This window comes from Corylus avellana, chromosome ca3 (genome assembly GCF_901000735.1).
Source record: "Corylus avellana chromosome ca3, CavTom2PMs-1.0".
Classification (NCBI taxonomy): Eukaryota; Viridiplantae; Streptophyta; class Magnoliopsida; order Fagales; family Betulaceae; genus Corylus; species Corylus avellana.
The window spans coordinates 4,734,620-4,757,798 of record NC_081543.1 but is presented as its reverse complement, the minus strand read 5'-3'; the positions used below and the strand labels follow the sequence as shown (position 1 = coordinate 4,757,798).

The window sequence follows — 23,179 nt, the reverse complement described above, 5'->3', positions numbered from 1 at the left end:
TATCATATGTGTAAAAATACAAGTATGCAATTTTTTATTTTATTTTATTTTTTTTGAAAAAAAACGCCTCTCCTGACCAAGACCCACTATCAAGCCAGTCATGGCCTGGCCATGGAGTTTTTTTACGATGGTTTTTTTTTTTTTTTTTTTTTTTTCCATTTTTGAGAAGCTTCCCGGAGAGCCTATTCTCAGGGTGCCATTATTGCATGCCTTTTGGAGGAGCAAAGCTTGAGGGAAATTCAACAAAGGTGGTCCATGCAGTCTTAAAGAAGGAAAGCAAATACTCCATTAACAATGCTTAATTAGGCTTGTTATTGTTAATCACCCACTTTGTAGCCGAAAGAGGAAAAGCCAAATCGGCCATTATCCTTGAAAGAAGGGAAACACATAATAATAATAATAATAATAATAATAATTAATTTGATCACAAACCCACAAATGCAGTGCAGGCAAAAGAAGTTGCCCGCCCACCAAGACAAAGCACACAAAGGAAAAGAGATGGCAAACCATGAAGGAAAGAATAATGGCTTTTCATAAAGTGATTAAACGCATCCATACAAATTACAATTCACAAATAATAATCACCTCAATCATCCGTGCGTTGGAGCCAAATGGGCCATTGTGGGATGAGTTTCCTGGTCAAAATGATGTAATAGTTGACTAGCCGTTGATGAGTAGAGAAGCTTCTTTCTTTATTGGGATATATTGTTTCTCATACTACTTGCTTCAATTATTGCTCAAAAGTAATCAAGTAATATATAGACACTATGATTTCCCCATTTCTTTAAATGGGCAAGGCAATATATGTGCTTGTGTTTCACTAAGCACTCATAGCATTGCTTTTTTTTAGCCCAAACGTGGATAATATTGTGCATGATTGAGAGAGAGAGAGAGAGATCTAGAGAGCGATTTGGATTCAAAAGCCCATCGAGTTGATGTTGATTGATACCCGAATAAGCCATCAAAAAAGAAAAATGATAAAAATTATTCTCCATCTCATCTTTCACCCATTTTCGTGTAGTTGATAAGTGAATCCACCGTTGTATTTGTAAAATCAACAAATCCAATAGTAAATTTGCAAAAGATATGGTTGAGAGAATGATGTGTAACATGTCTAAAAAATAAGACATAAAAGACTAAAAATAATTAAAATGTTATTTTAGCTAATTACGACGTTAAAATAGAACCAAAATGAATTGCATCCGGTTTAATAAATTTGTTGAGTTAAATGGGAATGCTCTTATATATAATAAACTATTTCTAGGCCAAAACCTTTTCTTTTTTGTTTTCCTATTTTCTCCTTTATGCCATGCCGCTATTTACACTTTTCATTCATACTTCCTTTTGTTTCTAGGCAATAGATATAATTTAGAAATTAACCATCTTTGTTCTCCTTTTTGATAGGTAAATGTACGAAAAAATATATATTTTAAATCTTTAATAATTCCTAAACCTTTTTTTAAAGGAACACGTCGTACTTTTAACTCGTTAAGTTTACTTGAATCAAAATAGTCAGGGACGGAGTCACAATTTTGATTCACACCAGACAAGTTTTTAAATCTTTTGAATGCATTTTTTGCAGTCAATTAAGTATAACAAGAAAATCTTTAATAGCAAAAGATCTCATCTCACTTGGTGGATTAATGCTCAAATCGTTCAAAGAATTGTATTAATGTTTCTTTCTAATATGCTTTCAGCTTGTCACTAACACAAATGGAATACTTGTGGAAGTCAAATACCTAATATTCTATTACTTTTTGTTTTGGAGATATTCAGCATAAGAGTTTTATTGGTGTAAAATAAAAATGACATGATAAATGGAGAGAAGATCTGTGGTAATGATTTTCAATGTAACTTTTTATCCTGATCTTGTAAGATCCTCCTACGTATACAGCATAATCTAAATCCCATTTTGCGTTTAATCACCCCCACTACACCCCCCACTCACAAGTCACAATAACAGAGAGGGAAAACAGCAATGTTGACAAGGATTGCAACAAAATCTGGCTCCATTTACCAAGTTCTTTTAAGAAATTATAATAGTTATGATGAAAATAATCCATTAAGTAAGGAAAATAAAGCCAGATGATTAAATCAAAAGGCAAAACGGAATAGAAAAAAGAAAAAAAAATCAAAAATCAAAAGACAAATCCAAGGGATATATTTTAACCTTATATATATATATTTTGTTTTTTTTTTATTAACCTTATATTTTTGTGTTTGGTTTAAGTTCAAAAAATAGAATTGGGAGCATAACAATTTAACCATCATTTAACATGTTGGGGTAGTCAATCACCCCAACCTATTTTGGGGTGGTCGGCCATCTAAGAGAGTGGTGTACTTTCAAAAGATTAGGATCTTCAAATTCTCAAATTATATCAATTAAGGCCGTTTCTTGCATTGAACGAAGTGAAAAATGTTACCATTAAGAAGGTATAACATGTTAACAATGAGAATTGAGTATATATTTATTGGATTCTTGCACTCTATGTCATAGAAAAGTTAATTTTTCACCGCACCGTTCATGGATAAAAAGAATAATAAAAAAAAATAATGATTGGTATGGGAAAATGAAAAAGTGGTATTGAAAAGTAAAAAATTTGTTTTGTAGTGATTTTTTTATTTGAATAGTAATAAAAAGTAAATGATGTGATATAAAAAGTAAATGATTTGATATAAAAGTAAAAATATATATTTTTTTTTAAATGAAGTGAATAGTATAGTGGAGCAATGAACAGTGTCGTGGGGTTTAACAAACACCCCCTATCTTTTGATTTATTAAAGAAAAAGCGTCTCTTTAAAAGTAAAGAAAAAATCCTTTGAAACGAAATTTTTTTATTGGTTGTTTTAATAATATCTCTTTAAAATTGTAGAAAATCTTAATCCACTCACCGTAAAAAGTTTTTATGGATGATATGGCTACCCCAAAAGGTTAGTTGGCACAATTGTTTACTAGCCCAAAATTACTCCCTTCTTTTTTGCTTTTTTTGCTCTTTGACATAGCTCATTGTTAGCCGTTCATTACAAACCAACGGTTAAGATTGAGAAAATTATAGGGTCGGAAGACTACCTCCCTAAAAAAAAAAGGGGGGGTTATGATAGTATTTTTTAAAAAAAAAACAATGAGAATGTCGAGTATTTAAAACCTAAAACAGTTTAGGTCGAATGTCTATCTATCAAAATGATGGACATGGTAATTGCAGGGTAGGAAGATATGTGTTAGTATATTACCGTATTATCTTATTTGTGTCATAATATTTTCAGTATATTATGGTCAAATTCTTTAATAGTATTTTACCAAAAAGAAAAATGCTACAATTTTTTTGGGTGTTCTCCTGATCTTACGTGGATATTGTTTTCTTAAAAAAAGATGATAGATCACTAGAGTAAGCTTATTTATTTTTTTAGAAAACAATATTTACGTAGGATCATGAGAACACCAAAAGAGTAGCATTCGAAACATTCTCCACATAAATATGGCAATATTCTTTATTCACTATTGTATTAGCTATTGTAAATATTCTATGTACTATTTCTTGATTTTGTAATTAATGTTTTTCTCATTATATTATACAATACTAATATATTAGAAATACAAGCTTCTTTTCTTAAAAAATTTAGGATGTATTTTTCTTCATGGTATCAAAGTCAAGATCCCTGAATTCGAATATTATTCAATTAAATATTCAAGTGTTGGGTTTCACTTATTAATGGAAAGTTTGAGTCCACACTTGAGAATGAGTGGTAGAATATTAATTAAATAATTAAATTTATCATTTTCTATCAACTTAAGTTTTTGGGATAAGTGGTAACACAACTAGCAATCCTCTCGAATCTTGAGACGAATGTCAAGCTTCGCTTTTTCACTAATGGTGAACTTCTACCAGATGTTACTGCCTACAGGTGGTTGGTTAGTAGTCTTATTTATCTCGCAATCACATGACTAGATATTTCCCATGTTGCTCATTTGGTATGTCAATTTATAGGTCACTGTACACATTATATTGCTGTTATCCGTAGATTGATTGTCACATCATCCGGCATCATCTTTAGCAAGACACTTTATATCTACAAATTAGTCTCATTCGAAGACCAACTTGCCGAAATCTTCACAAAATCTCATCCATCTAGTTGGCTTAGTGATCTTATTTTCAAATTCAAGTTGACTTCGCCATCTAGAGTTCGGGGTGGGATGTTAATATATCATAAATACAAGCCTCTTTCTACAATTTTTTAGCTTGTCTTTTTCTTCAATATGCTGCTCATGTAATTCAGTAATTTCTTTGTCGTGAGCCAATTCATCACTTTAGGAGACGACATAGAAGAAAGGTCTAAAATGAATTATTTGAAAAACCACAGTTCTAACTTGATAGGGGAATTTTTAATAAACGAACTTGAAATTTGAGTGATTTTTTAAAACAAAAAATATACGTTAACCAAAAGCAAAACTATATCGTTTTGCGTTAGATTCTAAAATCTTAGAGCATTTTTAATGATCTAACTATTCTTTAACTATTTTTTCAAAAAAAACACTCTACATTCTACCCTCTAAAACTTTCTATACTTTATTAAAATAATATTTTTAATAATATTATATTTATTTTGCGTTTTATCTCCTTTCTCTCTCTCCCCATGTTTGCTCTCCACGTTTGGAGAGTAAAAAAAATCAATAGAAAATCTAGCTAGATTTGTAGGGCAGCGGCAACAATTTCAAAGGGAAATGATCCTATTTCTCTTGGTGTTCTCTTTATCTTACACGCAAATAATGTTTACCAAAAAAAAGAAAAAAAGTACCCAACTAATCCCTCAATTTTTAGAAAAAAATATCCACGTAAAATGATAAAAACGCCATGATAAATCGCAGCATTTCTCGTTTCAGAATTACTATAGCAATAGCTAGTTCAAAACAAAGGCATTTTTAAGGGTTCTAACTAAAATTAGGCTAAAGAGCTACTTTATTTTTGTAATTTTTTTTTAACATATCCGTACAAAGGGAGGAAAATAAATAGGAGAATTCGAACTAATAACTTCTACTTCATGAAGCGTGGTTTTCGGTAGATTTGGATCTACTGAAATTCTTAGGGAAATTCTAGTTTTTGAAATTTAAGATCTAGGCCGTTCATTTTTCAATCAAGGGTCATTGTTCTGCCACGTGTCCCACTACTAATAAAATAATAAAATAATAAATATTTTATTATTTTATTAGTAGTGGGACACGTGGCAGAACAATAACCCTTAGATAAAAAATTAAGGGCTTGAATTTGAAATTCCAGAAACTGAAATTCCTAGGGAATTTCAATAGATCCTGAGTTTCCGACTGATTGATCTACCACTCGAAGACAAAGAGCTACCACTTCATGAGGAGTGGTCCCCACCTACGAAAGGCTAAAAGACTTTACTTATTTATTATAATTAGGACTTTATTCTCTTTTCTCTACTAGGATTATGTTTACTATCCTTACTAAAAGTATGCTTACTTTATTACAAGGATTTTACTCATTGAATTATTATCAAATCAGCGAATTTTCTCTCAAATACTCGGCGGAGTTTTATCTTTCTTAAAATCTGCGAGCTTGTTTTATCTTTGGGTATAAGACAAAGACGTTACTCCTTACAGAACCAAAGACATTGCTATTTGATTAGTTTACTTTAATCTTCCGCTCTGTCAAAATGCTCATACATGGCCTAAATACTCCAATTTCAAGGGGCAGCCGCAATATGGTAAATTGGTGGTTTTGGTAACCACTCAAAACTGCATACGAAGTGCTTGATGAATTGGAAGGTGGATAAAAACTCCCACTTGTTTGCTCAATAATGAAAGCAAAGATGAATGAGGTCATCATATGAATCTGATGATGAGAAAACAAGATCACCTTAATAGTAGAGCATTCTATGTGGCCCAAATTTATGGTTTGTGTGTCTAAATTAACGGGTAAGTTAATAAGAACAAATGGGGTATGAAAAGAATGTTCAACCATTTTTTTAGTGTCAAGGCCAAAGCCAATCCCTGATTTTGAATGTTGGCTAATCGAAGTGAAAGCCTATCAGAAGTTAAAAAAATAGTAACATGCTTGGTGAAAAAGGGAAATGAAACTACACCCAAAATAGCAATTTGTTGGTTAATTGCAATTTGTCCGACCTCTGTATGAGATGAGGTTTTGATAGGGTCCACCTGTTTGAACAGATACTCGGGTAGATAGATTCTATTGAGACTCTATTTTAATTGACTGCAATTTGAATAGCTAGTTGTAGAGAATCTTGATAAATAAATAGATGGTTGGAGATTGACGAAAGATAGTTGCAAAAGTTCGATGGTAAAATTAAATTAACTGCTTTATGGATAAGGAAATTATGTGGTTTTTGCATTTCATTTTTAAATCCCATTAGTATAAACAAAACATGGGCTGTATAAAGAAAACAAGCACATGATGTTCCTGTTTATCATTGAAAACTGACCTACCATTCCAACTCAAAACAATAAAGAAGAAAATTGCAGAATGATTAACAAAAAAGTAAGCAATTATATCCCTGATTTGGTTCCAAAGATATACCTCGATGGACTTGAGCTTAATTAGGATAAGTTAAAATATTAATTTAAACGATGAAGCCTACCATTTCTTATCAGCTTAAACTTTTAAAAATATGTTTGGGTGAGCGTTTGAGGGGCCTAAAAGTGTGTTTAACACTCAAAAAATTCATTTGAAGAAAAAAAATACACATTTGGTAAAAAAAAAATGAAAAGCGTTTTTAAGGGTTCGAAAAACCCAAAATGGCCAAAACGCACTTTTGATAAAAGCTTCATTTTTAAGCTTTTGCCAAAAAGTGTTTTTTTGACTTAAAAGCTCTATTTGTTAAATGCAATCCCAAACATGCTCTAAGATAATGCTTGGGATTGCGTTGGAAAATATAGCTTTTAAATTCAAAAAGTGTTTTTTAGAAAATCTTCACTTTTTAATTTTTTTCAAAGTGTGTTTTGGTCATTTTTAGAGTCTGTTTGAGACTGCATTTGAGAGGGTAAAAAATATTTTTAATACCTAGAAAGATGTGCCAAACAAAAAGCTAGCATGTTTGGTAAAATTTTCAAAAGTTTTTTTTTTTTTACTTTTTTACTTTAAAATGGCAAAAATAAACTTTTGATAAAAGCTTAATTTTTTTTGTTTTTGACTTTAAAAGTTCTACTTCCCAATGCTTTTGAAATTTTTACCAAACATATCAACCTTTTTGTTTGGCACAACTTTTTAAGTACTAAAAGTGCGTGTTAAGCTCTCTAACACAACCTGAAACAAGCTCTCAATATAATATCAAAACAAACGTCATAAATTCAAACATTCGCCTTTCATTTCAATTAAATATTCTAGGTGTCAAGTGTTTAAATCAGCAACCATCCATCAACCAATGGAGTATGGGCATATATAGATGTTTGCAGAAATAAGTAATGATGGAAGAGAGGAACACATGGAGGAGGAACATATTCTAGTTTTGATGGGTGTGGTTGTCTCTTCCTCTTTGCCATCGACAAAACAAAAACACGAAAATACAACAAAAAGCTGCCCTACACTATGCCCTGTTTGGTTCTTTTAATTAACCAAACTCTCTTTTCTCCCCATCCATCTCGTGCTTTGATTCCTAGCTACACATACATAAAATCTGAATAAAATAATATCATCCCCACGCCGTCTCACGAGGCAGCCACTATTAATCCCTAACCAAATCTCCCCTCATCAACCAAATTATTCATATTCCCAGTATCACTATGATGATCTGTTCTCACCAGACATCACGTGACACCTTAGTTTTTCTCATGAAATATCTCAAGAACATGCAGCTCCTGTTCTTATTCCTGTCCTCCTTTTTTCTTCTTTGGACGAAAGATTTTGAGGCCGAAAATCACAAGTCTAAGTGAATAAGTGATACTATTTTCTTATATTTTTAAATATTAATTAGTAATTACTTTGAACATAATTCGAGGCCTTAATTAAAGACTATTTATTAACTTATTAGCATATTAATTAGAGCCTTACTAATTTTTTTTTGAAAGAACCTTTATTGTACAATTATTAATTGAGAACCTTAATTAATGAGGGTTCATTAACTTTTTACTATATTAGGGCTTCAATTTAATTTAATTTAATTTTTTTAAAAATACTTTTTATATAATTATTAGTTGGGGGGCCGGCCTTATTCAATTGGGAGCCTTAGGTGACCGCCTAAGTGGCTTAAGGCTTGAGTCACTCTTTATGTGAGAGGGGAGTCATGTACAAGTAGGAAAATCCTGCTTAGCTTAGGCATGGGGTCCTCTCACAATCTCTGTTACTATCAGATATAAATTTCTTTTAAATTAAGTTTGAGAAATTTCTAAAAGTGTCATGTGTCCGTTCAATACGTGAGAAAAAAAAAAAGAACTAAAGGGGATTCCTCCTATCATGTTAATACCCTCTAGATCCAAACCTCAATGGGTTTTATTTAATTATATGTTGAAAAGAAAGCATCATTTTCTCCCTTGCATGCTGACCACCTACACAAATGGTAACATATAATAATCTTCAATAGAATTTGCTGGTTTAGCACCATAAATATATTGTCATGGATGAGTTTAATATTTTGATTTCGTACATGATGTATGTAATGGTTACAAAATTTCATTTGGTGTTTGCTTTTTTAAAATAATCACAATGTTAAATAATGTATGAGATCCACAGGACAAATGGAGTGTGATAGATCTCATTTTGAACACATTTGAGATTCGAAGCAGCAGGTTTGCAAACATCAGGGTCCATGTCTATGTTTTTCTAACATAGATCTAAATCTGAGGTTGTTAGATGTTTAAACAACAGGATTAAGGCCTGGATTCCATATGAATTTTCATGAGCCATGTGTCCCCTTTGCAGCTTTGAAGTTTTTTTTGAACAATCTTTGTTTTGCAGCTTTTGAAAACCCTTAAAGGAAGTATCCAAGGGATTTAAACTTGTAGGCTTCAAATGAAACATAAATGGAAAATGAAGCCTCACCCAATTACAAAAGTTTAGATATCATTATCATCAACAAAAATCTAATTAAATTCCTAAAGTGGGTCTTAATCCTAATAGATTCATCCAACTCCACTCTGGACAAGGCTGACTCAGACACCTCAATGCTAGTTGGCCAAACATGCTGCAAGTGACAAAACCTACTCACTTGCTGATTTTTTTATTTTTTTATTTTTAATGAAGGAAAAATCCAAAAACAAGTGTTTTAGGTTGCTTTGTACAAGCCCACATAAAAGGATAAAGGTACAGCAAAAGTGATTAACTCATCACCCATCTCTCCCCCTCTGCATTTGAATTAAAAAACAGTCACCCCCCTTCCCACCACCCCTCCTCCACCATAAACAAATGCTAAAAAACAGCCATCTAAAATTCCATTTTCTCTCTGCACAAACATCATGGCCTAGCTGTTCTTGGATCCGGAGATTCTGGGTCTTTCAATTTTTTGTTTATTAATACTGCTACTGAAAAAAAGAAAAAGAAAAAAAAAAGAAAAAGAAAACTTGTAGCCCACAAGACATGACTTGGTATCTCCTACCCATTGTCCCTCCTCCCTAGGCTCAACCCCCTCCTTGTGTTCCTCCATTATCATTGGGGCTTGTAGCATAGCATAGCTGTAATGCCTGTAAATCCATGGACCCTCTTTTCCTTCCTAACGATCATTTTTCTTTCACTTCTCCACCACCCATTTGTAGCTCTTGCTGTTAACCAACAAGGCCAGGCTCTTCTTTCATGGAAGCAGAGCCTGAATGGATCCCCTGAGGAATTAAGCAATTGGAACCCAAATGATGAAACTCCATGTAGGTGGTTCGGCATCACTTGCAACCTCAACAAGGATCTTGTCGGATTGGAGTTGAGGTACTTGGATTTGATGGGTCGGGTTCCTTCAAACTTCACCTCCTTGATGTCCTTGAAGGAGATTGTTCTAACCGGAACAAACCTCACCGGTTCCATCCCCAAAGAGATTGCTATTCTCCGGGAACTGAGCTACTTGGACTTGAGTGACAATGCCTTAACCGGCGAAATCCCAAGTGAGCTTTGCAACTTGCTTAAGCTCCAAGAAATCCACCTCAATACCAACCGGCTGGAGGGGTCCATACCGGTCCAAATCGGCAGCCTCACGAGCTTGAAGCAGCTAATTCTCTACGACAACCAGCTCAGTGGTGAAATACCCAGTCCCATAGGCAACTTGAAGCTGCTTCAGGTACTCAGAGCCGGTGGGAACAAGAATATCCAAGGCGCTTTACCTCAAGAAATCGGAAACTGCACCGATTTGGTCATGTTGGGCCTGGCCGAAACGAGCATCTCGGGCTTCCTCCCACCCAGCCTCGGCCTCCTCAAGAAGCTTGAAACGCTCGCAATCTACACCGCCCTCATCTCCGGCCAAATTCCTCCGGAGCTCGGAGACTGCTCGGCGCTCCAGAACATCTACTTGTACGAGAATTCGCTCGCCGGTTCGGTCCCAACCAGTCTCGGAAGCCTCAAGAATCTCCGAAACCTTTTGCTCTGGCAGAACAGTCTGGTGGGCACTATTCCATCGGAGCTAGGGAATTGCCAAAAACTATCCGTCATCGACATCTCGTTGAACACGCTAACTGGAAGCATCCCGAAAACTTTCGGAAACTTATTGGCTCTGGAGGAACTCCAACTCAGCGAGAACCAAATATCGGGCGATATCCCGGCCCAGCTAGGAAACTGTACGAAACTCACCCACATCGAGCTCGACAACAATCAGTTAACCGGCACGATACCTTACGAAATCGGAAATCTCGGGAATCTCACATTGCTCTACCTATGGAAGAACAAGCTGGAGGGAGTGATTCCGTCTTCAATTTCCAACTGTCAGAATCTGGCGGCCGTGGATTTGTCTCAGAACGGCTTGACCGGGAACATTCCCAAGGGGATCTTCGAGCTCAAGAACCTCGTCAAGCTCTTGCTGCTCTCCAACAATTTGTCGGGGCAGATACCGCCCGAGATCGGCAACTGCTCGTCCTTGAATCGCTTCCGAGCGAACCTCAACATGCTTACTGGGCCCGTCCCGCCGCAGATTGGGAACTTGGCCAATCTTGATTTCCTGGATCTCGGATCGAATCGCCTCTCCGGAAACATTCCGGAGTTCTCCGGATGCCCCAATCTCACGTACATCGACTTGCATTCCAATGCAATCACCGGAAATTTGCCGGAGAAATTTAGCCGGCTTTCCTCGTTGCAATTTGTTGATTTTTCCGACAATTTGATTGAAGGGACGCTGAGTCCGAGTCTTGGATCGCTGAGTTCACTCACTAAACTCGTTCTGAAGATGAACCGGTTCTCGGGTCCGATTCCGAGCCAACTCGGTTCGCTTGAGAAGTTACAGTTACTGGACCTGAGCGGAAACGAGCTGTCGGGGAACATTCCGGTGAGCTTGGGTAGGATTCCGGCGCTCGAGATCGCTCTGAATCTGAGCTGGAATCAATTCTCCGGGGAGATTCCGGCCGAGTTCGCAGGCTTGGACAAGCTCGGGATCTTGGATCTCTCTCACAACCAGCTCTCCGGGGACCTCCGATACCTCGCGGATCTTCAGAATCTTGTGGTCCTTAACGTATCATACAACAATTTATCGGGGCGCGTGCCGGACACGCCCTTCTTCGCGAAGCTTCCGCTGAGCGTTCTCGCGGGGAACCCCTCCCTGTGCCTCTCCGCCAACCAGTGCGCTTCCGACAAGCGCAGCAATTCAGCCCGAAGACGAGCCGAGGCCGCGCGCGTGGCGATGATCGCCCTCCTTTGCGGCGCGTGCGCACTGCTCCTGGCTGCGCTCTACATCATCGTCGTTGGATCGAAGAAAAGGCGCAGTGGGGGCCCCGGATTCGGTGGGGCTCACGACTGTGACCTCGAAGGAGATGGTGACGTGGACATGGGCCTCCCCTGGGAAGTGACACTATACCAGAAGCTCGACCTATCCATTTCCGACGTGGCCAAGTGCCTGACAGCTGGCAACATAATCGGCCGCGGACGAACCGGCATAGTTTACAAGGTCACTATTGCGTCGGGCCTAGCCATCGCCGTAAAAAGGTTCCGATCGTCAGAGAAGGTCTCCGCATCGGCATTCTCGTCCGAGATTGCCACCCTGGCCCGAATCCGACACCGAAACATAGTCCGACTACTAGGTTGGGGGGCTAGCCGGAAAACCAAACTGCTTTTCTACGATTTCTTGCCTAACGGTACTTTAGGCGCGTTGTTGCATGAGGGATGCGCAGGATTAGTGGAGTGGGACACTCGGCTCAAGATAGCATTGGGCGTTGCAGAAGGCCTCGCGTACTTGCACCACGATTGCGTGCCTGCCATATTACACCGGGACGTGAAGGCACATAACATATTGCTAGGCGACCGGTACGAGGCTTGCCTCGCCGATTTCGGCCTCGCAAGGTTGATCGAAGATAATGGCAATTCATTTTCGGCTAACCCGCAATTTGCTGGGTCGTACGGCTACATTGCTCCGGGTGAGTTTCACGCAATTCTGTTTCTTCAAAAGTTTAAACCGGTAAAAAAAAAAAAATCCATTTAAATTACTATTTTACCAATGAACTATTTATCTCATTTATTTGGCACTATTGCACATGCATACTTGTTACGAATATGAACGGATCTTGCAATAAATTTGGGATTCGCAAAGGACATGATGATGTTACCTGTGCGCATGGAATGTGTCCAAAAACATCATAGTTTTATGCGACCAGCAAAGGTGTCATATATTGCATATAATTTTATAACAGTATTAGGCTTAATAATTGGCTTGAAATTGCACTTGCAGAGTATGGTTGCAGCTTAAAAATCACAGAGAAGAGCGATGTCTACAGCTTCGGGGTGGTTCTGCTAGAGATAATAACAGGGAAAAAGCCAGTGGACCCATCATTCCCCGAAGGAAAACATGTTATTCAATGGGTTCGAGACCACTTAAAGAGCAAGCAGGACCCAGTTGAGATCCTGGATCCCAAGCTTCAAGGTTATCCAGACACACAAATACAAGAAATGCTGCAAGCTCTGGGAATATCCCTCCTCTGTACAAGCAATCGTGCCGAAGATCGCCCGACAATGAAAGATGTGGCAGCATTATTGAGAGAAATTCAGCATGAGCCCACGGTTAATGGAGGCGAGCCCCACAAGCCCACCGCCAACTCCGTCATCAACAAGATGGCCGACACCACCACGACGTCGTCGGTAACCCCGGCTCAATTGGCTCTCCTCCAAGGCTCTTCTAATTGCTCCTTTGCTTACTCGTCTTCTTCAGCCGGTTATTTATCAGGAAATAATTAATTCCCAGTCGATAATTGATTTTTTATTAGGAGTAGGAGTAATATTAAGGGAATTGTAAAGAGTTACCCATGGTTTGTTTTGCATAATTTGGAAACAAGACGAGCAAAATGAGTGTACAGTAAATGGGTTTTAATTAATTTACTAATTATTATATATATATATATAAAGGTCAATTATTATTACTATTGTTCAGCACCAAATGACACAACATGTGAGAGATAGAAAGGAAGAGGACACAAAAGCGTAACTTCAATATAAAGTCGTTTTCCATATGTCTGCAAAAAGGAGCAAGAGGCAGGATGTGCTGATGGATGTGTGTGAACGTGTAGTTGTATTCGAAAGGACGAAAAGGAATTTCTCTTCTCTAGCTATATACTGCTTGCGATGTGTGGTTGTGGGGAAATGTGGGCAATGATTGGGGTTGTGAACCTCTCATCTCTCACCATAATTGTGTTGTTTAAAAGATAAGAAAGAAGCTTCTTCATTTCATGCATCCATCTAGGCCCCCCCACCACGTGCATGAAAGAGATCCAACCTTCCAACATTCAACACATACTTGAGGCAAAATACTCGTCCGATTTGTAAATACAACTACAAACCAAATCAAACGTAGTGGTGGCAATTCATGTCGAGTGTCGGGTTCGAATTTATGTTATGTCGAAGTATTAGTATAAGACTTATATAGGTCAATTATAACTGACTCATTTAATTAAACGGATCAAACCAATCAACTATAACTTTTTAATTTTATATTGGATTCGTATCGGGTCCATGGGTCATCTCAAAAATTGCTTATTATTATGTTGTGTGTCGAATTCAAGTTGTGTTCAAACATAAGTATAATATTATATATGTCAATCATAATCTGACTCATTTAATTATACATGGTCAAACTTCTTAACTCTTAACTCTTTAATTTCATATTGGGTTTGTGAATCATATCAAAAATTGTCATTCCAAATATCAACTCATGTATATACACACACCAATAAATATGAACAATATATTACAAAAGACAGAGTTTTCTTCCAAATTGGGTTTAAGGAATTTTTTTCAACATATTCTATAAAAATGACATGTGTTACTTTTTATGTGAAAAATACATATTTTTTAAATAGCATGCGAGAAGCATATGCTTTTTGAATAAAATTTATTCTAACTTTGTCGTTGTAATTAAAAAAAACACGTGTTTCTTACATGTGAAGGACACATATCATTTTTATAGAATAAGTGAGAGAAAATTCTTTCAATTCAGTTTAGAGAAAAATTCTGTTCATACTACAAAAGTTTATATATTGACGTCAAAGTCTGTATTCTAATAATTGATACGATTATAAATATAATTTGTAAATATAGTAAGTGTCGGGTAGTTTGTTAAACCACATTTTAATAGCTAGCGGTGACAAATGTTGCTTCAAATTGCACATCAAATTATATATAGTAATCCTGACGTGCTTAATTTGTCACTATTTTCTGCAGCAACATGATGAGGTGAGAGAGGAGGTGGTGGATGCCTATTTGTAGCTGTGTGTTTTGCGGGCACGTGACGCACATGCACAAAGATGGACCCAACATGTGAGATCTGACTTCTGAGATCCACTGCTGTGTGCCGAAATAGTATTTAAGAGAAGAGAAATGATCAGGTGCATCAAAGATTCCCCAACGTAGATCATAAATCATAAATAATATAGATATATCATATGCTGCTGTGTTTTAATTTGTACGGCTGTGGGGTCAACCACATGCATGCATGGGATGCCTGACGCGATGATATATCTATATATGCGCATAAATATGGGATGGTGACTGGCATGGTTCACTTTCCGCACAGCTTTAAGGTAGGAGTAGGACCAGTAGTTAAATTCATGTTTGGTTTTGTAAGGCAATAGGTTGGGCTCTGGATATAACTTTGATCCAACTAAGTTATGACATTTTTTTTTTCCACACCCATTCTACTGGCCCATTGACTTTCTAACACACAAACTTCTTCTTTTTTAATTTTTCGTTTGTGAAACTAGTGTATATATATATATATATATATATATATATATATAAAGACCACCATGGATGGTGATCCAATGGTCTTGGATTAGTTTCATAGGTATTGAGTTCGAAACTTTAGCATTGGATTAGCTCTATACAGGGGTCTTCAACAATGTTACTTCAATTATGAGTAAACTATCAATATCTATTGAAATATGGGGGACCCGGATACCTCGTCACTATAAAATTTACAGAAGGCCTAGGCTTGAGTTTAAGGACACACATCTCAAAATTTTCATAAATGGATTTACTAATTATTCAAGAGAATTGAGGGACTCTTGGAGGATTCAATAAATACCCACTTAAAAAGAAGGTCCACACTCCATATCAAGTCCAACTAGTTTGCAACCCGACATCTAGACCTGATCCAAGACACAATGACTCCTACAGAAAACTCTATATATATGTCGGTATATAAGGCTTAAGGTACACAAATCTCTAACATACTCTACATGTAGTGTCCCAGAATTTTCAAAGCTATTTAAATAGATTATTTTGATAATGATGTTATTTTAATATCCATTGTAGCTAAGGATTTTAATTCTTGGGAAATTTATGAGAGTGGTAATTAGAGAATGGTAATTGGTGAAATAGTATAGGGTTGGTGAAATAGTAAAATAGTAAAATGAGGGTATAATTGTAAATTGAAGATAGAATGAGGGTATAATCGTAAATTGAAGGTAGAATAGTATAGGGTTGGTGAAATAGTATAGGGTTGGTGAAATAGTAAAATGAGGGTATAATTGTAAATTGAAGAAAGAATGAGGGTATAATCGTAAATTGAAGGTGGAATAGTGTAGGGTTGGTGGAATAGTATAGGGTTGGTGGAATAGTGTAGGGTTGGTGGAATAGTGTAGGGTTGGTGGAATAGTATTTGATTTTCTCCTATAAATAGAGCTCTTCTCCTTCAGAATTTTCACCACTCATCTCATCTCCCATCTCTTGCATATATTCTTCCTTCTTCCGCTTTTTACTCGGTCTTTCTTCTTTCTAAGAGTGTTTACTCAGAACAGAGAGAGAAAGGGCGAGACCAAGCGCTACAAGAAAGAAAGAACACAAGAGATAGCGGACTTTAGAAATTAGTTTCAAAAGATATACTAGTGTTGTTAGTCATATTGGAGCAACTGGATTCCTTCATACCACTTTTAGCTTCAGTCTAGAGGTAAGTAAATTCACTACCCCTTCTAAAATTACTTAATGTCATGCTATTTATATATTCTTGTATCAAACTGTAAATGATTATTTTATTTACCTGTCATGGAGATATGTTGCATGCATGAAGGATTTCTAAAAAAGAATTATTTAGAAAGTTTATATTTCTTTAAATGCTTTTTAAGCACAACAAGTTTATATTTGGAAAAGTTTCCATTTTAAGAAAAGAAAGTTGAGAAATGATGATGATTATAAGAAAGAAAAAAGATGATAAACCCTCCTACATGTTGCCCTAAGATGCATAAAAAGAAGTACAAAGAAAAGTACAAGAGATGAGATAAATGTTTATGAAATGAGGGCACATGTATGGAGGAGAGTATTTTTGGCCCAAAGATAAGATAAGATGAGAGTTCGGTACCGATACTCGGATGGAGGCGAAACCACTGAAGGAGGCTATGCCAGAAGGTGGTATTCCATCAACTAGACCGTGGAGTGCACCAAGAAAGAGTTAATTGACGGTCGGGCATGGCTGTGGCCACAGTTCAGTGCCATGGTCACAAGGACCCGCAACCCTCGTGCACAGGGGTAATAGTGTACATGGGGCCTATTATGAGAAAATGATACTATATTTTCAACGATGATATGCTATGATGATTTACAAAGATTATTTATAATGATGCATTATGATGATGATTTATAAAGATGATTTACAACGATGATCTATTACTAGATGTAATAGTATATGTTACGGAAGATGCAACCGTACATACAGATATTATTATGGCTAGAATTATATTTATTTGCGAAAACGATTTTCAAAACTGAGAACAAGGAGTAAAACTATTTATGGTTGTGGATTTTACTTGCTGGGCCCCCTTTGGGCTCATTCAGTTTTATTTCTTGTTTTCAGGTAGAACGGATGCTGGAATAGGAGGCCGGAATGGGGTGGGAATAATTATTAATTTTCAAAGTCTTTTCATATAAGTTATTGTAATGATATGATATTCCGCAACTAAAGTTTAATGTTTTCTAATTCCGCTTGTAATAAAATCTCTTGAAAAAAATGTTTTACGCATTTATTGTATCTTTTAAAATCAAGTACTCTGATAAACCTTATAGATCTTTGCAAGAATTTTTGTTGAAAAATAAGAAAAGTGGCAAACTCAGTCTTAACGGACTGGGGATGTTACAATTTTGGTATCAGAGCAAAGGTTATAAGGTTCTGGCAGACTTTTCAAAAAAAAAAAAAAAAAAAAAAAATTTGGGGGGTTAATGAGAAGCCACATTCCGGCCAAGTAGAGTGTGCATTGTTGTGTGGTCTCTAATAAATGATGCATGAGCATTTTTCTAATGGTTAATTTTTTGTTAAAAAAAACAAAAAAAACAAAAAATCATCTTAGTGTGGTTAATTTGGAGGATTTTATTATTGTGATCATGTTAATGACGGAGATGAATTTTTATTTTATAGATAGGTTGTGATCTATAGTATCTGCCTATTTGGATTTGCGGCAGTTTTCTAGAGTATCGATTGATAAGGGTATATTTTAAGGTGTCTCGAGGATTTAGAAAAGATTATGGATCATGATTTAAAAATCGTATGATGATTTTATAGATTTAGGTTGCGAGATGATTTGTGAAATTAACTTGGCGACAAAATGGTTTTATGGATTTAGGTTGTGAGACAAATTGTGTAAGTGATTTGGTAATAAATGGTCTTATGGATGTCGGTTGTGAAATGATTCTTGAACTGAATTAATGATATAAGAGTTTATATGAGTTTTTGGTAATGGCTAAGGTTTGGTCGATGACAATAATGATACTATGATTGATGTTATAATATATGGATCGATGAATAATGATTACGTAGTGGCATGAAGTGAATGCCTAAGTATTGCAGGGATAAATGCAAATGAGGTATACCCTAGAATCTATAAGATATTTTGATATATAAAGTTGTGGTTTAAGGATTTTGATATTTTCAAATGATTGTGATGACTTTAAGGTACAATTCATGAAATCTTTGGGGTGATTCTTAGAATTTGAGGTGCTAGGTTTTCTGTAATTGAGGTAAATTATATTGAAGTGATGCTTAAAGTTTTGAGGATGAATTGATGCTCCTAGGGTGTGGATAATATTTAAATTTTGAGGCATTAGTGGATATGAAATTATGAGAAATTTTAGTTACATGCCAAAGCTTTTGATATAATTTTCTTTTACTAAGTAAAGATAATGGATTATTATTCTTGAGATAAATTGAAGCATAAAGGTAAGAGTTGAAAGACAATATAATACAGTGATATAATATAGTGACATGATCTAAATTTTCTCTTATAAGATATATGTTCAATGATATTAAGGTATTTTAGAGGTTGATAACATGTGATGGTGCATACTTAGATGTTTTATTGAGTGATTAACTTTTTAAACATATTGTTTGTTTAAAGGAAGTTATTACAATGACAGAATGATTTCATAATGAATATTGAATGAGCACTGAATGATTACGAAAAGAAATGTTTGGAGAACAAGCTCCTTATAATATTACATACCAGTGTCCATAAAAAAAAAAAAAAAAAAAAAAAAAAAGAGAATTTGTTGCATAAAGAGACACGTGGTAATGATGAGCAGATGATTCCTCAGAGCTGCTCCAGAAAAATTATTTCTGCATAGAGAAAACCTAGTATGAGCAGAATCGTATATATTTATATAATTGAATTATCAAAGAGAATATTTATTTCTAATGAGGTACCGGACTAGAGCGTGTGCGGAGAGACTTGCAACACCCCTGAACATCGACCCGGAGTTTTTCGTGCTGTCGCTGGAGACGTTCGGTATTCTTCTCCATTTCTAGCATCTTTGGTCCCAAGTATTCTGCGTAAGATAACATCATCTTTTTCAGCTGAGTATTCTCCTGCTTCAAATCCACGTGTTTTCGTTTGTAGTATTTGAGCAGTCGCTGTAAGACCCCGATTTGGTTTCTTGAGACTTTCAGCTCAACATTTCTGGCACTCAAACGTTGTGCCATGTCAGAAACTGAAGCAGCACCTTGGATACTGAATGCCAATGAGTTATTAATAGCATCAGTATCCGACCTATCAGCTAAGAACGTTTGATCCCGTGGAATTACGAAACCTTTGGCCACTGCTACAGCAGTAGAATCATGGAGCATGACAGAATCGTGAATAGTGATAGGACGATTGTCAAAGACAAAAGTTGGCTGCCATACGTTAGGATATGCAGCAGGTTCATTAGGGTGTGTAACAGGTACGACGGGATGAATAGCAGACACTTCAGGGGGAACAACAGGCACCTCCGGTTGCACGTCAGGCATAACAATGGGTTGTGCTGCAGGAACAACATTCAAATCGAGGTTGTTAACGGATGATGATGATACTCCCATATTTAGGAGAGTAAGGAAAAAATAGTTGAGAATACGAAGAAATTGGGAGAGATGAAGTACTGAGAAGAGACTAAGCGTTAGGAACTGAAGAGATTTTTTTTGAAGTTTCTGGAAGCAGCAGACGAGTGGCTTTAAAGGAATTTTTCACTTCAGGTGAAATAAACAGTAAACAACAAAGCGTTAGGCGACCTGGGGCCGCGATGGAAATTTTGTCAAAAGATCCCGTGGAAGTAGGATCTTGTCTCCTGTCATAAATTCGACTGAGCTCATTTTTCAAACCCACTGTTCAATCAACGACTTCAAATACCATGCGTGGGCAACTGAATGAATTGTCATGCCAACGCGCACCACGCGCTCGTTTATTACCAGAAATCTTTCCTATAAATTCCCACCTCTTTCTCCATTGCAACACATGCCTTCTGATCATACCCCTTCGCCTGAAATCTTCTGTTAATAGCCTTCCATACAATGAAAGCTCGACTTTTCCTCCTAGTTGAGCGTGTCCTCAAGAGAAAAATGCAGCCTCATGATTTGATTCACAAACCCAACTCCTTATACTCTCAGTAGTAAACCATTGAAGCAAGATTATCGTTGATCATGTCCTGATGAAGCAAGATTATCCTTGATCATGCTTCTCAGGCTAAATATCTCTCTTTCCTTCTCAGTCTTCGTAAATGACAGAAGAGAGAGAGCATCCGATGTGGGTATTTTGAAAGTCTCACCTACATGCCATGTCCTGAAATGCTTTTCAAATCTTCATTTCTAGAAAGCAACAGGACTATCTTTCTCTCTTTTCTCTTCTTGACCTTGCAAGACCCAAGGGAGAGAAATTATAACATGAGTGTTTTGGGACATCCAGCTTGGAAACTTACCCTTATCCTACTTTGCTTGCTTATCAATTTCATCTCTAGAACGCAGCAAAGCACAGCATGTATTAGTCAAGAATGGATGAGAATCTTACATTTGATGTAATCGTGTATTTCGTTTGAGTTGAAATCATAATTACGAGTTTCTATTATTGAGTTATAATTTATCAAGTAAAGATGTAGTACTGAAAGATTTTCGCTGATATTGTAGCATCAACACAAAAGTTGGGATGAGAAAATAGAAACGGTTATGTATTTAGAATGAATCGAATTATGATGTCATTTCTGAGGTATATTCATGTAATAATGCTTTTGGAAAATATAAACTGTAGAATGTTGGTGCTATTTACTTTTACAGGCTTATGATGGTGAGAAGTTAATAATTATTAGAGCATCATATTAAAATTTCGTATGCATGATTTGGAATACTGAGATACTAAAAAGAATATAGGCGGGGATGATTTTTTTACACCTTTTTGATAAGATTGATTAAATTAGATCGAGAGAATTATTGCAGGCTTGAAATAAGGACTATGATGTTTGGAGGTATGAACTATTGATCACATGATTTATTAACTTGATGTTTAAAACCTTGATTGTAGACTGTTAATGAATAACTCGATCGTTGTTATTGAGGTTGGAAAGAAACAATGGAAAAGATTTTGAGGTAAGATTTTAGTGTGAATTGATGAATGATTGCAGAAATTGAGACTTTAGACTGTGAATAAGATTTACTCATAGAAGAAGGAGATGGAATTTCAATATGATAAAAGAGAGTAAGCTTTGATGAAGGATTAAAAGGAATATTATCTGAATCCCTCAACTTGAAGATTGGACGATAATATTATAGGTTTTAATTTCGAGGACGAAATTCTAATAAGGAGGGAAGATTGTAGTGTCCCAGAATTTTCAAAGCTATTTAAATAGATTATTTTGATAATGATGTTATTTTAATATCCATTGTAGTTAAGGATTTTAATTCTTGGGAAATTTATGAGAGTGGTAATTAGAGAATGGTAATTGGTGAAATAGTATAGGGTTGGTGAAATAGTATAGGGGTTGAAGATAGAATGAGGGTATAATTGTAAATTGAAGATAGAATGAGGGTATAATTGTAAATTGAAGGTAGAATAGTATAGGGTTGGTGAAATAGTATAGGGTTGGTGAAATAGTAAAATGAGGGTATAATTGTAAATTGAAGAAAGAATGAGGGTATAATCGTAAATTGAAGGTGGAATAGTGTAGGGTTGGTGGAATAGTATAGGGTTGGTGAAATAGTAAAGGGTTGGTGGAATAGTGTAGGGTTGGTGGAATAGTGTAGGGTTGGTGGAATAGTATTTGATTTTCTCCTATAAATAGAGCTCTTCTCCTTCAGAATTTTCACCACTCATCTCCTCTCCCATCTCTTGCATATATTCTTCCTTCTTCCGCTTTTTACTCGGTCTTTCTTCTTTCTAAGAGTGTTTACTCAGAACAGAGAGAGAAAGGGCGAGACCAAGCGCTACAAGAAAGAAAGAACACAAGAGATAGCGGACTTTAGAAATTAGTTTCAAAAGATATACTAGTGGTGTTAGTCATATTGGAGCAACTAGATTCCTTCATACCACTTCTAGCTTCAGTCTAGAGGTAAGTAAATTCACTACCCCTTCTAAAATTACTTCATGTCATGCTATTTATATATTCTTGTCATGCTATTTATATATTCTTGTATCAAACTGTAAATGATTATTTTATTTACCTGTCATGGAGATATGTTGCATGCATGAAGGATTTCTAAAAGAATTATTTAGAAAGTTTATATTTCTTTAAATGCTTTTTAAGCACAACAAGTTTATATTTGGAAAAGTTTCCATTTTAAGAAAAGAAAGTTGAGAAATGATGATGATTATAAGAAAGAAAAAAAAGATGATAAACCCTCCTACATGTTGCCCTAAGATGCATCAAAAGAAGTACAAAGAAAAGTACAAGAGATGAGATAAATGTTTATGAAATGAGGGCACATGTATGGAGGAGAGTATTTTTGGCCCCAAGATAAGATAAGATGAGAGTTCGGTACCGATACTCGGATGGAGGCGAAACCACTGAAGGAGGCTATGCCAGAAGGTGGTATTCCATCAACTAGACCGTTGAGTGCACCAAGAAAGAGTTAATTGACGGTCGGGCATGGCTGTGGCCACAGTTCAGTGCCATGGTCACAAGGACCCGCAACCCTCGTGCACAGGGGTAATAGTGTACATGGGCCTTATTATGAGAAAATGATACTATATTTTCAACGATGATATGCTATGATGATTTACAGAGATTATTTATAATGATGCATTATGATGATGATTTATAAAGATGATTTACAACGATGATCTATTACTAGATGTAATAGTATGTATATGTTACGGGAGATGCAA

The 23,179-nt window shown here is 36.0% G+C and overlaps 1 protein-coding gene across 1 annotated transcript; it reads left to right on the top strand.

Moving 5' to 3' along the window:
• Positions 1–9,300: 9,300 nt before the first annotated feature.
• Positions 9,301–13,415, top strand: LOC132173292 (leucine-rich repeat receptor-like serine/threonine-protein kinase RGI4). Its single transcript, XM_059584744.1, has 2 exons — positions 9,301–12,502; positions 12,814–13,415. Exons 1-2 carry the CDS (start codon positions 9,643–9,645, stop codon positions 13,314–13,316), a joined length of 3,363 nt encoding a protein of 1,120 aa, XP_059440727.1. The 5' UTR covers positions 9,301–9,642; the 3' UTR covers positions 13,317–13,415.
• Positions 13,416–23,179: the final 9,764 nt, after the last annotated feature.

Bases quoted from the DNA above. Each gene is read 5' to 3' on its own strand.
- LOC132173292 (XM_059584744.1), top strand. From the start codon at position 9,643: ATGCCTGTAAATCCATGGACCCTCTTTTCCTTCCTAACGATCATTTTT. The intron at 12,503-12,813 runs GTGAGTTTCACG...TTGCACTTGCAG, and splicing joins GTACGGCTACATTGCTCCGG to AGTATGGTTGCAGCTTAAAA.